We start from the raw sequence: 14,628 nt of genomic DNA, 5'->3' as shown, positions 1-14,628 counted from the left end.
AATCAGAGACAACGAGAATCACCTGACTCTGATTGAGAACCGCCTCAGGCAGCCAAACCTATGCAACACCCCTACTCAGCCACAATCCCAATAACTAAAAAACCCACTACGAAATACAACAACATAAACCCATGTCACACCCTGGCCTGACCAACTAATTAACGGAAACACAAAATACTAAGACCAAGGCGTGACACCTACCTGGTTAAATAAAGGTGAAATATATATATATTTTTTAAATAAGTGCAAACCAGATAGGATGGTGTATCACTGCAGAATGCTGTGGTAGCCATGCTGGTTGTGTGCCTTGAATGTCTCTTCTTATTATTGGTGTCCTTTGGCAGTGGTTTCTTTGCAGCAATTCGACCATGAAGACCTGATTCACACAGTCTCCTCTAAACAGTCGATGTTGAGATGTGTCTGTTACTTGAACTCTGTGAAGCATATATTTGAGCTGCAATTTCTGAGGCTGGTAACTCTAATGAAATTATCCTCTCCAGCAGAGGTAACTCCGGGTCTTCCTTTCTTGTGGCCATCGTTATGAGAGCCAGTTTCATCGAAGGGGTGCTTGATGGTTTTTGCGACTGCACTTGAAGAAACTTAAAAAGTTCTTGAAATTTCCCGAATTGACTGACCTTCATGTCTAAATGTAACAATGGACTATCGTTTCTCTTTGCTTATTTGAGCTGTTCTTGCCATAATATGGACTTGGTATTTTAGAAAATAGGGCTATCTTCTGTATACCACCCATGCCTTGTCACAACACAACTGATTGGCTCAAACAAATTAAGAAGGAAAGAAATTCCACAAATTAACTTTTAACCAGGCACACCTGTTAATTGAAATGCATACCTGGTGACTACCTGATGAAGCTGGTTGAGAGAATACAAAGAGTGTGCAAAGCTGTCATCAAGGGAAAGGGTGGCTACTTTGAAGAATCTCAAATATTAACTATATTTTGATTTGTTTAACAATTTTTTTGGTTACTAACTGATTTCATGTGTTATTTGATAGTTTTGATGTCTTCACTATTATTCTACAATGTAGAAAAGAGTAAAAATGCAGAAAAATCTTTGAATGGGCAGCCATCAACATCATAGAGCCTTGCACATCTAATGTACGGTCTCCTATTCTTTGTCAGAATAAACTACAAATCAACTGGGACCATTGGCTGACTTTCTTTAATAACCAACACAAGAGAGAGTAACGATCACATCTGTTACATATGTGTGCCGTGCATGGGTGATATCAAGCGTGCATGTTTGCGTGTGTGTATGTGTTTTTGTGATGCAGAGTTGAAGTAGGGCACTAATTGATAAACGGTCATAACCTCTAATCAAACACTCTATAACAGCATTCTAATGTCAGTCATTCTGCATGTCACGTGATCGACTTTCCCCATCAGTTTACACACTGCATAGATTTTAGGACACGTACACACTATCCGGTAACCATTTTCTGGGCCACAAACTGACACATATTCATAATGTGGTAGATACACTACTTCCATTAAGCCTGGGGTTATGGTGTAAAGATAAATATATACTGTACATCTTCCATTTTTCAGTCATCGTCCATAGCAGGGGCTTTTATCTTTTTTTGCCCTCCACACAGTTCCCACCTACAGTCAGCAAGTCACCCCCAGCCCTCCACACAGTTCCCACCTACAGTCAGCTAGTCACCCCCAGCCCTCCACACAGTTCCCACCTACAGTCAGCTAGTCACCCCCAGCCCTCCACACAGTTCCCACCTACAGTCAGCTAGTCACCCCCAGCCCTCCACACAGTTCCCACCTACAGTCAGCAAGTCACCCCCAGCCCTCCACACAGTTCCCACCTACAGTCAGCTAGTCACCCCCAGCCCTCCACACAGTTCCCACCTACAGTCAGCTAGTCACCCCCAGCCCTCCACACAGTTCCCACCTACAGTCAGCTAGTCACCCCCAGCCCTCCACACAGTTCCCACCTACAGTCAGCAAGTCACCCCCAGCCCTCCACACAGTTCCCACCTACAGTCAGCTAGTCACCCCCAGCCCTCCACACAGTTCCCACCTACAGTCAGCTAGTCACCCCCAGCCCTCCACACAGTTCCCACCTACAGTCAGCTAGTCACCCCCAGCCCTCCACACAGTTCCCACCTACAGTCAGCTAGTCACCCCCAGCCCTCCACACAGTTCCCACCTACAGTCAGCTAGTCACCCCCAGTCCTCCACACAGTTCCCACCTACAGTCAGCTAGTCACCCCCAGCCCTCCCTCCACAGGCAGCCAAATAGTGCCGACCCAGGTCCTTACCATACAGGGGAGCGAGGCTCGGCGGTCAGTCTGCGGCCGTGCTGGTCTCCTGAAGCTGCGTTTTCTCTCTGAAGTTCTATTTCCTCCCTCTCTAGCTCCGTGGCCCCAGTAGCTGCTCATCCAGTTGGTGAAGTTCCCATCATCATCCTCGTCTTCGTTGGAGAAGGCCGGGAGCAGCCTCAGAGCCATGGTGGCAGGCAGCGGGACGGTGGTGAGCAAAATAAGAAAAAAGAGAGAGGTTATCCTTCTCTTAGTTGCTCTTGGTCTGGCCGGATGGTTCTGGGCTCTGGGCTCTGGGCCGTGTCAGGCTCCTGGTCTGGCCGGATGGTTCTGAGTTCTGGGCTCTGGGCCGTGTCAGGCTCCTGGTGTGGTTGGACGGTGCTGGGCTCTGGGCTGTGTCAGGCTCCTGGTCTGGTTGGACGGTGCTGGGGTCTGGGCTCTGGACCGTGTCAAGCTCCTGGTCTGGTCGGATGGTGCTGGGCTCTGGGCCGTGTCAGGCTCCTGGTCTGGTCGGACGGTGCTGGGCTCTGGGCCGTGTCAGGCTCCTGGTCTGGTCGGACGGTGCTGGGCTCTGGGCCGTGTCAGGCTCCTGGTCTGGTTGGACGGTGCTGGGCTCTGGGCCGTGTCAGGCTCCTGGTCTGGTCGGACGGTGCTGGGCTCTGGGCCGTGTCAGGCTCCTGGTCTGGTTGGACGGTGCTGGGCTCTGGGCCGTGTCAGGCTCCTGGTCTGGTTGGACGGTGCTGGGCTCTGGGCCGTGTCAGGCTCCTGGTCTGGTTGGACGGTGCTGGGCTCTGGGCTGTGTCAGGCTCCTGGTTGAGGCTGCTCTCTGCTGTGTGCTTTGTGCTCCCAAGCTGAAAGTCTACTGATCTGGGCTGTCTCTCAGTTCAGACTGTACTGTGCAGTGCTCCCAAACTGCCCGTCTATCGACTACCACACTGATGAGACCTCAGACCTCCCAACACATTGTCCCAGAAACCAGAGGTAAAGTTACTCAACTTCCATCCCAACAGTCCTCTAACCCTCGTCAGTGTAGTTCGGTATTCTCAGCTAAGACAAAAATTAACCACACAGCTTTCACCCCGTGTCTTTAAACCAGTGAATCCTCTGTAAGCTTTTTAGCATCGCTGTGGGAGAGTGAGAGGGAGGGAGGAGGGAGAGTTTGAATCTTTCCATTACAGACCCAGGCCCTGAGGGGTGGACTGCCCAGAAACTCCAATTTTCCCATACTTTCCACTGGCTGGGCTCATCAAACCAAACCTGTCAATAGTTATGGAGCACAGGCTACTCTGTCTCCCCTGTGCTGTTGTTGTGCTGGTGGCCTGGGGCGGGTAGAATACAGGTCATTGATGGAGCGGCAGTTGAAGGGCAGTAGGGGGACTTTTGCTTGGGTAATGACTCAATATTTCTTAATTACAAAACTTAAGGTTGCTTGCATTTATTTTTATTTAATTGAACCTTTATTTAACTTGGAAATTCAGTTAAGAACAAATTGATATTTACAATGACGGCCTACCCCGGACTACGCTGGGCCAATTTTGCGCCATGAGACTCCCAATCATGGCCAGATGTGATACAGCCTGGATTTGAACTAGGGAATGTAGTGATGCCTCGTCCACTGAAATGCAGTGCCTTAGAACGCTGCGCCACTCGGGAGTCCTAACCCCAGTTCTCTGGTAATATGAATGAGATATATCACATGTGCGAACAGCTAGGACCGCCTACTCTCATAAGAACCAATCAAAAGCGTCTGTTGGAGACAGATAAGTAGAGTAGCGAATGAGGTGAGGACCTCATTTCCATAAATGGATCCACTCTCCTCCCTTCTGGTAATTCTCACACTCTCGTGAGTAGGGGAATGCGGTGATACATCTCACTCATAGTATCAGAGAACTGGGGTTACGCAAGTAACCTGAAGTTCTCTTTCCAATACTTACTTCAATGTATCACGTGTGGGGATATGGCTGACTCCTGTATCGCAGGAAACATGCTCTCTGAAGCCAGGGCAGGCCAGGCCAGGGCAGGGCATCCTGGCAGGCCAGGGCAGGGCAGAACAGGGTCAACATCAGCCTCAGAGGTATGCACCATCAAGGTGTAGAGACACCAGACCCAGTTTAATGAGACATGTCCCAATGAGCGAAGAACGTGACCCCCTTTCCCCAGCTCTCCTACAGTCCAAGTAGATGCAAACCGCATATACTGGATGCCCTTCTAGGGAACGCAAAAATATAGACATCATGATTTACAGCTAATTACGGTTAGTCCTAGACCCATTGTATTATGGGATTGCGCGGACTTTTTGCGCGGAATTCCTCTACACTGAAGCAGCCATCATGTGGGTTAAATCATATTTTACATTCGTCAGCCATACAATGAGAAGACGATTTCTCACTGATTTAAGGCTCCCAGGGTAAAATAGCCTACAGAATCACACAGCCTATTGTAACAAATTGGCAACTTGGGTACATCAAGCATTCCACATGCCCAGGCAGTCTTGTGGTGGAAGCAGACATCTGAAATTGCGGTCAGTAGGATACATGAAATTTGTTGAATTTTGAGAGAAAATGTTGCATCGGGAGCCTGTGAATCAGTTCGAAAACGTCAAGTGACTCTGTGAGCCTTCAATCTAAAACTGTTAGAATTGTGGCCAAATGTTCCCTTGCATTCAGGCAATTTAGAAGAGGAGAGGACCAAAGCGCAGCTTAATAATAATAATACTACTTAAATAATACTTATACATAATACATAATACTTAAAATAAAAATGAATACTCAAACAAAAACAACACACCGACAACCGAACAGTTCTGCAAGGTACAACAAAAACACTAAACAGAAAATAACTACCCACACCCATAGTGGGAAAACAGGCTGCCTAAGTATGGTTCTCAATCAGACACAATGATTGCCAGCTGCCTCAGATTGTGAATCATTCCAGGCCAAACACCTTTGGAGGGGGGGGGGGGTTATTATCTGTTGTTTGTTATCTATGTTGGTTGGGGTGTGATAGTGACTAGGGTGGGTCATCTAGGTTTTGTATGTCTATGTTGGCCTGATATGGTTCCCAATCAGAGACAGCTGTTTATCGTTGTCTCTGATTGGGGATCATATTTAGGTAGTCATTTCCTTATTTGTGTTGGTGGGATCTTGTCCACATTGAGTTGCCTGAGTGCATACCAGTAGCTTCACGTTTCGTTTGTTCTGTATTGTTTTGTTTGGTGAGTTTCGCTTTATTAAAATATGTGGAACTCTATGCACGGTGCGCCTTGGTCTACTCATTACGACGAACGTGACACCTGGTGTGTCGACAGACAATGTCTTTTCCCAGGACCTAGAGGCAGTGTTGATCTTACACTGTTTTATTTAAAGCTTCAGGCAAAGTTCAGGCAAAGTTATTCAGGCAAAGTTATTGTTACCTGTCCCTGTCATTCAGTCTATTATTGAAGAATTTCAAGATATTCATGACCTTGGTCAATCACATCTTCTTTCAAAGCTCAATGAGATGTTGGGTGTACTTGGCATTCCTTGGCATTCCTGAGAATTATATGCAATCACAAGGGTCCCAGCTACATAACAAATGGTCCTTTTGTTCGATAAAGTCTTTCTTTATATCCCAAAAAAGTCAGTTTAGTTGACGCGCTTGACTCAGTAATCCACCGGTTTCCCACATTCAAAATGCAGACAAGTGAATCCCGTAAATTACCAATAAACCTTGTCCAAACAAGTCAAACAACGTTTCTAATCAATCCTCAGGTACCCTAATATGTAAATAAACGATAACATTTTAGACGGAGAATAGTATGTTCATTACCGGAGATAAATAACGAAGTGCGCGCTCTCATCCACGAGCGTGAAAACACTACAGCCAAATTGGGAGCCACTTACAAAAACAAATTCTAGCTCATTTTTCAAAAAACAAGCCTGAAACTCTTTCCAATTGATGGTTGACATCTAGTGGAATCCCTAGGAACTGCAATATGGGAGGTATTCTTTTTTAATTCCCATAAAGACCCATTATAATCAGTGGTGATCTCAACAACAAAAAAATCAGGATGGATTCTCCTTGGGTTTTCACCTGCCATATCAGTTCTGTAATACTCACAGACATTATTTTAATAGTTTTAGAAACTTTACAGTGTTTTCTATCCAATACTATCCAATTATATGCATATCCTAGCAGTAACAGGCAGTTTACTTTGGGAACCTCATTCATCCAAACTTCAGAATACTGCTCCCTACCCCGAAGAAGTTAAAGTGTGCTGATAAAGGATTGTAAGCACAAAAGTAATGTCCCGGGATGCTTACAGCTTAGAGACTGGGTGTAAATGACAGAGAGAGGGGACTGAGAGGGGACTGTACCACAGTTATTGATAAACGGCATCACTGTCGGGGTCTTGGCAGGCCAAGAAAGTGGCAAAAGTACCATAACGAGATTAAACTTCTCTCCATCCAAAAGGTCCTGCAGGGCATAGGCCAGTGGGAAACCGAGTGTAGGAAGGAAAAAATGCGCGTGGTCAGGGGCTGACACTGTAAAACAGAGAATAAGATAAGGGGCTGGCACTTTTGGCATACAAGCCCACAGGGGGAGACTCGTCAAGGTGACAGATGGAGTCTACATCACACGGCAGTGGCTCCCTCAGCTGAATGAGCCAGGTCTCGACGGGTCCTCCGGCCAGGACAAATTGGGGCTGTTTGAGGCTGAGTAATCAAGGGGCTGATTGCTCACCAGCCGGGAGAGGCTGCTACCGGATAGACGTCCTCAAAGTCTGCTAGAACGGAGGGGCTCGGTGTTCTACCCCAGAGGAGACAGCATTCTCTGGAGCCCAGAAGGCGATAACCTGAAAGGGGTCTCCTGGAGGACCTGGACCTGTTTCTTTTCTTTTTCTTGATTGGTTTCAATAAACACCCTTGATTCTGAGGTATCACACTTGTCCGTGTCTGATCTGTGTAAAAGTCTAGATCAAACCCCCTGGTCTGCCACAAGTGGTGGAGAATGCAGGCATTTGACAACGTGGTCAGACCAGGGTTGATGTTTACGTAGTATCAGCATGGACGAATTGATAGCACAGTTTGTTCGGACCCAACAAGCGCAACAGGACATTCAGGAATGAAAGCTGGAAGAACAGAATGTCCTGCTTGAGGAAGTCAGGAAGCTGCGAGGAGAAACACAGACCAAATCGCGTCCCAATCAGTTTTTAATCTAATGGAGGATGACGACATTGAGACCTACCTCTGCATGTTCGAAAGGACGGCTCTCCGGGAAGGATGTCCCAAGGTGAAGTGGGCGAGGCTGCTGGCCCATTCCTGTCTAGAGACGCCCAAAAGGCATATTATGACCTCAACACCGAACAGGCGGCTAACCACAACGGTCTCAAGAGCGAAGTACTCAGCTGCTACGGGTACAGCCTGGCCCAGCTGATCCACGACTGGAGGTTCATGACCAAAGCTGCCCCCCGAGCCCAGATGAGTCACCTGCTGCACATCACCAGGGCATGGCTCCTAACCGACGTAGCCACACTCCCCGTTATTGACAAAGTGGTCATGGATCGCTTCTTACGGGCGCTACCTCACAACATGAAGAGGGTGGTGAGCCTACGCACGCCCCAGACCTTGGAGGACCTCTTGGGAGCCGTGGAGATGTACCAGGATACCGAAGCCCTGCTGAAAGGGACCTAGGCCGAGTCTGGGAGTCATCGGAGGGGGTGGAAGGACGACCCCACCACCGAACTCCCTAATCCGACAGTCAGCCAGGCTAAAGGACTGCAGGCCAGCGGATAGATAGCCGGGGAAGAGTTGACCTACCGCCGACCACCCCAGGTGGATGAATACCAAAGGAGGTGTTTTGAGTGTGGTGCCAGGGGACATCTCACATGGAATTGCCCAGGTCCAGAGGAGTCGATGCCATCAGCAGGCCCCGGAAACGAGCCTGGCCACTACGTCACCTCCTGTTGGGTCCACATCGAACCAACAGCTCCGATGAAACCTGGTGAAAGTCGATGCTCACGACACCCACCCTCTGTTCCGGGAGTGTGGTAACGCTTGTACAGTTACTGGTACACATCCTCATAAGATGAGATTGTCCACTGTTTGTGGCACTGTGAAGGCACGAGCTGGGAATAGGAGTACGAGCCGGTGACTGACGAAATCGGGAACGGACCGTTGCCTGCACGGCCCGGAAGCAAGCGGTTGCCAACCCTGTGTCTACGGACTGGTATTCGGTGTCCAAAGGGGTGCTGTAACCAACCCCACCTGGTGAACAACCGGAGGAGGAGCCCATGCTCCCCCTCCTCGATTTTGAGCCAGCTTAGGGGACAGTTCGGGACTGCCCAATGGGAGTATTCGAAATTGAAAGCCTCCGCTGCCCAAGTGATAGTGGTGGATGGCCAGTTTCTTCCGGGGGTGAGTGACTGGCAATTCCCCGATTTCCAAATAAAAGATAACCTGTGTCGTAGAAAATTGTTTATCAAATATCACACTTGCAAGAACTTGTGAATTCAATATAGGCTTTTAATACAAAATATCAGAAGCCGAGCTGGTCCGCGGAACAACCCCCTTCCCTGAGCTCTGGCTCTGTATTTATACACACATAACAAATGAGTCCATCCTACATGTAAATGTGGTAACCTCCCTTAGTCCATCCGCCACCATTATCTTTCAATCTGTCCATCCGGCTTGTTCACGCCCAATAACGCCCATATCTGTCTTGGTTGGTTTATAATGGTGGCAGGACCTCCTCCTATCCCAAAAATAATATATGCCCATTTCATCCTATGGGCCCCTTTGGTGTGTTTCTTTGGTATGGTATGTCCTTATTAGGACTCGTAGACTATGTGTCTTTTCTAACATTCCTTCAGTGTCTTCATATCCTAATAATAATACATTACCTTATCCTATGTTCCCCACATGCCCAACTTGGTATGTTCTTGAAATGGTTTGTCCTTATTAGGACCTGTAGGCTATGTGTCTGGTACCTGTAGTCTGACGTACATCTTTGCTCTTCAGTATTGTTTTATCCCTATATGTATCTTTTGCACCCACACCTGTTGTATCAAGTGTCGCACAAACTGGAGGTACGTCGGAACCGTTGTTCAAATGGCTCACACCTATTTGTTGGGGTGCACCTAGGAGGGGAGAAAACCAGGGTACGGATCACACTTCCGGAACCCGCTGGTTCCCCTACCGATCATCGGAATGCCGTTTGAACACATCGCCATGGACATAGTGGGCCCCCTGGTAAAAATGGCCCAAGGACACCGGTACATTCTGGTAATATCTCACCAAGGAGGTGTGGGAAGCCCAGCTGACCCCCTTACGCAGTGTGTCCCAGTGCGCCCAAGCCAAGGTCTACAATAGGGGTACCCAGCCTTCGAGAGTTCCATGTTGGTGACAAGGTGCTAGTTTTAGATTATGCCACCCAATATCCCGAGGCCATTCCCCTACGGGCGGCAGTCTCAAAGGGAATCGCCCGGGAGCTGTTCCACCTCTTCATCCGTGTGGGCAGCCTGAACGACATCCTGACCGACCAAGTTACAGAGTTCATGTGAAATGAAAGATTTGTGTGTTCTCCTATAAATAAAGCAGATCCAGATCTTCATCCGCAGATGGTTGGGCTTGTCGAACGGCTCAATAAGAGACTCAAACAAATGCTGCAGAAGTTCATTGAGTGGGACGGGAAGACCTGGGACCAGCTACTACCCCACCTAATGTTCTTGATCCGATAAGTGTCCCAGGCCTCCACTGGGTTTTCTGCTTTTGAAGTCCTCTACAGGAGGAGACCATGTGGCCTACTGGATCTCGCCAAGGAGGTGTGGGAAGCCCAGCTGACCCCTTACGCAGTGTGTCCCAGTGCGTCCAAGCCAAGGTCTACAATAGGGGTACCCAGCCTTCGAGAGTTCCATGTGGGTGACAAGGTGTTAGTTTTAATCCCCACCGCAGAAAGCAAGTTCCTGGCAACATGGTTTTTGCTGTATGAGGTGACAGAGAGGCTGGGACCTGTAAATTACCACGTACGGCAGCTGGGGAGACGGAAACCCCAACAGATTTACCACGTGAACCTATTGAAGAGGTGACACGTGAGGACAGCCTTGGCCGTGTTGTGGTCAAAACCCTGGATGCCAATGGGACCAGTGGTGGTTCAGAGCAATGAGGACCTCGGACTGGCCCAGAAGCTAGTGCTCCGGGAGCTCATCGATTGGTACACCGCCGTGTTCTCTGAGAACGACCCTCATTGAACACCAAGTCCTCACCCGGCCTGTAGAAACAGTCCGAAAGAGGCCATACTGGATCCTCTAGGTCCGAAGACAGGCTGTGAATCAGGAGGTGGAGGCTATGCTGAGGGAGTCCCACAGCGCATGGTGCAGTCCCACCGTGTTGGTATCCAAACCGAATGGTCGTCTACATTTCTGCAATGACTTCCGGGGTGTGAACGGCATCAGTTTGTTCGACACCTACCCCATGCCAAGGATGGACAAGCTTTTCGACCGGTTGGGAAAGGCCCGGTAGATCACCACCCTGGACCTGACCAAGGGATATTGGCAGGTACCCTTGGTAGCCTCCTCCCGGGAGAAGATGGCTTTCTCGACTCCGGTCAGCTTATACCAATACAAGGTTCTCCCGTTCGGTCTCCATGGCGCACCACCCACGTTCCAGTGCCTGATGGAACAAGTTCTCCAACACACAGTGGACTATTAGGACGACATCCACAGCTAAGGTTGGGAAGAGCACCTGACGTGCCTCCAGGCAGTATTGGACGCACTCAGGCAAGCCAGGTTGACAGTGAATCCCAAGAAATGCAAGCTGGGGTTCGTGGAGGTGGAGAACCTGGGGTATTTGATCGGACGGGGGAACATCAAGCCCCAGGAGAGAGGTCCAGGCGTTTTGTGATTGCCACGTTCCCCGCACCAAGACACAGGCCAAGTCCTTCCTGGGGCTGGCGGGATACTATAGCCAGGATACTATATAATCTCACCGGCTATGCCCCGGGGTATAATCACACGGGCCATGCCTGGAGGGCTAATCTCACCAGCTATGCCCCGAGGGATAATCTCACAGGCAATGCCCAAGGGCATTGTAGAAAATGTAGAATTGCTTCGTTCACTAGGGCCCTGCATGACGATAGCTGTCAGGACTGTTGGAAAGCAGGGTTGTAACTGCAGACTGGAAAATCCCTTGGCATCACCCACTTCTCCTGGGTGTGTCAGCTCTTCCACCCCAAACAGTGTGGTCACTGTGTAATGGGATGGGGTCTACCCTGGCCCTATCAGATCATTCCTTCTGCCAGGCTGCAGTAAGTCAGTCTGGATAGATACAGTGCTCTCCATAACAGAAACAAGTCATATTTGTCAAGTGGAGGGAAGTGCTCTCCACAACGGGGCGGCAGGGTAGCCTAGTGTTTAGAGCGTTGGACTAGTAACCGGAAGGTTGCAAGTTCAAACCCCTGAGCTGACAAGGTAGAAATCTGTTGTTCTGCCCCTGAACAGGCAGTTAACCCACTGTTCCTAGGCCGTCATTGAAAATTAGAATTTGTTCTTAACTGACTTGCCTGGTTAAATAAAGGTAAAAAAACAGAACCAAGGCATCTTTGCCAAGTGGAAAAAAGTGCTCTCCTTAACAGAACCAAGTCATCTTTGCCAAGTGGAGGGAAGTGCTCTCCATAACAGAACCAAGGCATCTTTGCCAAGTGGAGGGAAGTGCTCTCCATAACAGAACCAAGGCATCTTTGCCAAGTGGAGGGAAGTGCTCTCCATAACAGAACCGAGGGAAAAAAACGGCACTCAGAATCATAAAAAGGGCTAAGGAGTTTCCAAGGGAACCTTGTCCTCACATGGAATGGTGGATGGAACAGTGGAGCAAAATACATTTACAATTTACGTTCTTATCCAGAGCGACTTAGCTAAGCAACCACATATATCAGTCATAGTAAGTACATTTTTCCTCAATAAATAAGCTATCAGCAAAGTCAGAACCAGTAAGGCAGGAAAAGTGTGAGTGTTTGTTCTCAAAAGCCTTTTTGGATGGGGATGGAGGGGTCAGAATAGAGTGCGAGGGGGGGGGCTGCGAGGGGGGGGGGTACTGTGGGATTATCAGATTTCAGAAGATGGGCAGGGACTGAGCTGTTCTAGCTTCAGGGGGGAAGCTGGTTCCACCATTGTGATACCAAGACAGAGAAGAGCTATGATTGGACTGAGCAGGAGTGTCACGCCCTGACCATAGAGAGCTTTTTATTCTCTATGTTGGTTAGGTCGGGGTGTGACTAGAGGTGGGTCATCTAGGGGATTATGTTTCTATGTTGGCCAGGTATGGTTCCCAATCAGAGGCAGCTGTTTGTCATTGTCTCTGATTGGGGATCATATTTAGGCAGCCATTTCCCCTTTGTACTTTGTGGGATCTTGACTATGGATAGTTGCCTGTTAGCACTATTGTTAGCTTCACGTTTCGTTTTGAGATTTATTGTTCTTGTTTTGCTGTGAGTTTCACCTAGAAATAAAAAGATGTGGAACCCAGATCTCGCTGCGCTTTTTTCCACTCATCGTAATGAACGTGACAAGGAGCTGACCTCCTGTAGGGGTGGCAGCTGAGTACAGCTATCTGAATGGTACGATGATTGATACCCGCTCCAGGAACTATAGTGGCAGCTGAGTACAGCTATCTGAATGGTACGATGATTGATACCCGCTCCAGGAACTATAGTGGCAGCTGAGTACAGCTATCTGAATGGTACGATGATTGATACCCGCTCCAGGAACTATAGTGGCAGCTGAGTACAGCTATCTGAATGGTACGATGATTGATACCCGCTCCAGGAACTATAGTGGCAGCTGAGTACAGCTATCTGAATGGTACGATGATTGATACCCGCTCCAGGAACTATAGTGGCAGCTGAGTACAGTTATCAGAAGGGTACGATGAATGACACCCCTCCCCGGGAACTATTGTGGCAGCTGGGTACAGCTATCTGGGGAAGGGTACGATGATTGACACTCCCTCCAGGAACTATTCTGGTGGCTGAGTACAGCTATCTGGGGAAGGGTACGATGATTGACACCCCCTCCAGGAACTATTCTGGTGGCTGAGTACAGCTATCTGGGGAAGGGTACGATGATTGACACCCCCTCCAGGAACTATTCTGGTGGCTGAGTACAGCTATCTGGGGAAGGGTACGATGATTGACACCCCCTCCAGGAACTATTCTGGTGGCTGAGTACAGCTATCTGGGGAAAGGTACGATGATTGACACTCCCTCCAGGAACTATTCTGGTGGCTGAGTACAGCTATCAGAAGGGTACGATGATTGACACTCCCTCCAGGAACTATTCTGGTGGCTGAGTACAGCTATCTGGGGAAGGGTACGATGATTGACACCCCCTCCAGGAACTATTCTGGTGGCTGAGTACAGCTATCTGGGGAAAGGTACGATGATTGACACCCCCTCCAGGAACTATTCTGGTGGCTGAGTACAGCTATCAGAAGGGTACGATGATTGACAATCCGTAAAGAGTTTTGACTGGCATCATGAATAGATTTACTATGTCGATGATAGTGACTGCAGTCGTGGTGGGGGGAAGTGTGAAGGTAACCACCAAAAATGTTTGAGGTGCAGTATTGACCTTCTGGTCATGGACTAAGGGACAAATTATGTGGATAATGGAGTATGCCATTAGCCATAATTGGGATCTTGATGGTAGGGGCTTTGTTCTACCATGCCATCAGAACCCTAATACTTAAGAGCACTAATACCTATGGCTGGCCGGACGATACAGTCAAACTATTGACTTTACAGGGCTAATGTTTTCCAGGTGATGTGGAATATGTGAATGATCACTGTTCCAGAATAGGGACTGTTGGAGACTATCTGGCTTTACCCCGCTTTAATCCGTTTATAATAGCATAATTATAATAGCATAATTAGCTTAGAAGTAATAATGATCAGGTTATGAGTTAGATGGAATGATCTATGTGCATTGTATTTGAGAAGAGGGAAAGGGGGCCTGGAGTTAGAGCTGATAGATCGTAATTACTGTTCTATAACACTGTCTTATATCTTTACTGTTATATATCATTATAAACTCTTAAGATGAACATACAGTTTTTATATATTATTGCGGTCCATGCACACTAGGGAGTGGTAAAAATAATTAAACAGCAGCAGTAAAATAACAAGTGAGGCTATATACAGGGGTACTGGTACAGAGTCAATGTGCGAGATCACAGGTTAGTTGAGGTAATTGAGGTAATATGTATATGTAGGTAGAGTTAAAGTGACTATGCATAGATAATAAACAGAGAGTAGCAGCAGCATAAAAGAGCGGTCTGGGTAGCCCTTTGATTAGCTGTTCAGGAG

General features: G+C 48.3%; 1 protein-coding gene across 1 annotated transcript in view; it reads right to left on the bottom strand.

Moving 5' to 3' along the window:
* The window catches only part of lnp1 (leukemia NUP98 fusion partner 1), a 45,022-nt gene extending 42,541 nt beyond the window's left edge, over window positions 1-2,481 (bottom strand). Inside the window, exon 1 of the mRNA XM_064952841.1 lies at window positions 2,293-2,481. Within this exon, the coding sequence (XP_064808913.1) occupies window positions 2,293-2,481 (189 nt within the window). The remainder of the gene's footprint in view (window positions 1-2,292) is intronic.
* Between the last annotated feature and the right edge of the window lie 12,147 nt (window positions 2,482-14,628).

This window comes from Oncorhynchus masou, chromosome 31 (genome assembly GCF_036934945.1).
Source record: "Oncorhynchus masou masou isolate Uvic2021 chromosome 31, UVic_Omas_1.1, whole genome shotgun sequence".
In the NCBI taxonomy this organism is placed as follows: domain Eukaryota; kingdom Metazoa; phylum Chordata; class Actinopteri; order Salmoniformes; family Salmonidae; genus Oncorhynchus; species Oncorhynchus masou.
The sequence above is the reverse complement of the archived record's forward strand: the minus strand, read 5'-3'. Positions and strand labels throughout refer to the sequence as shown.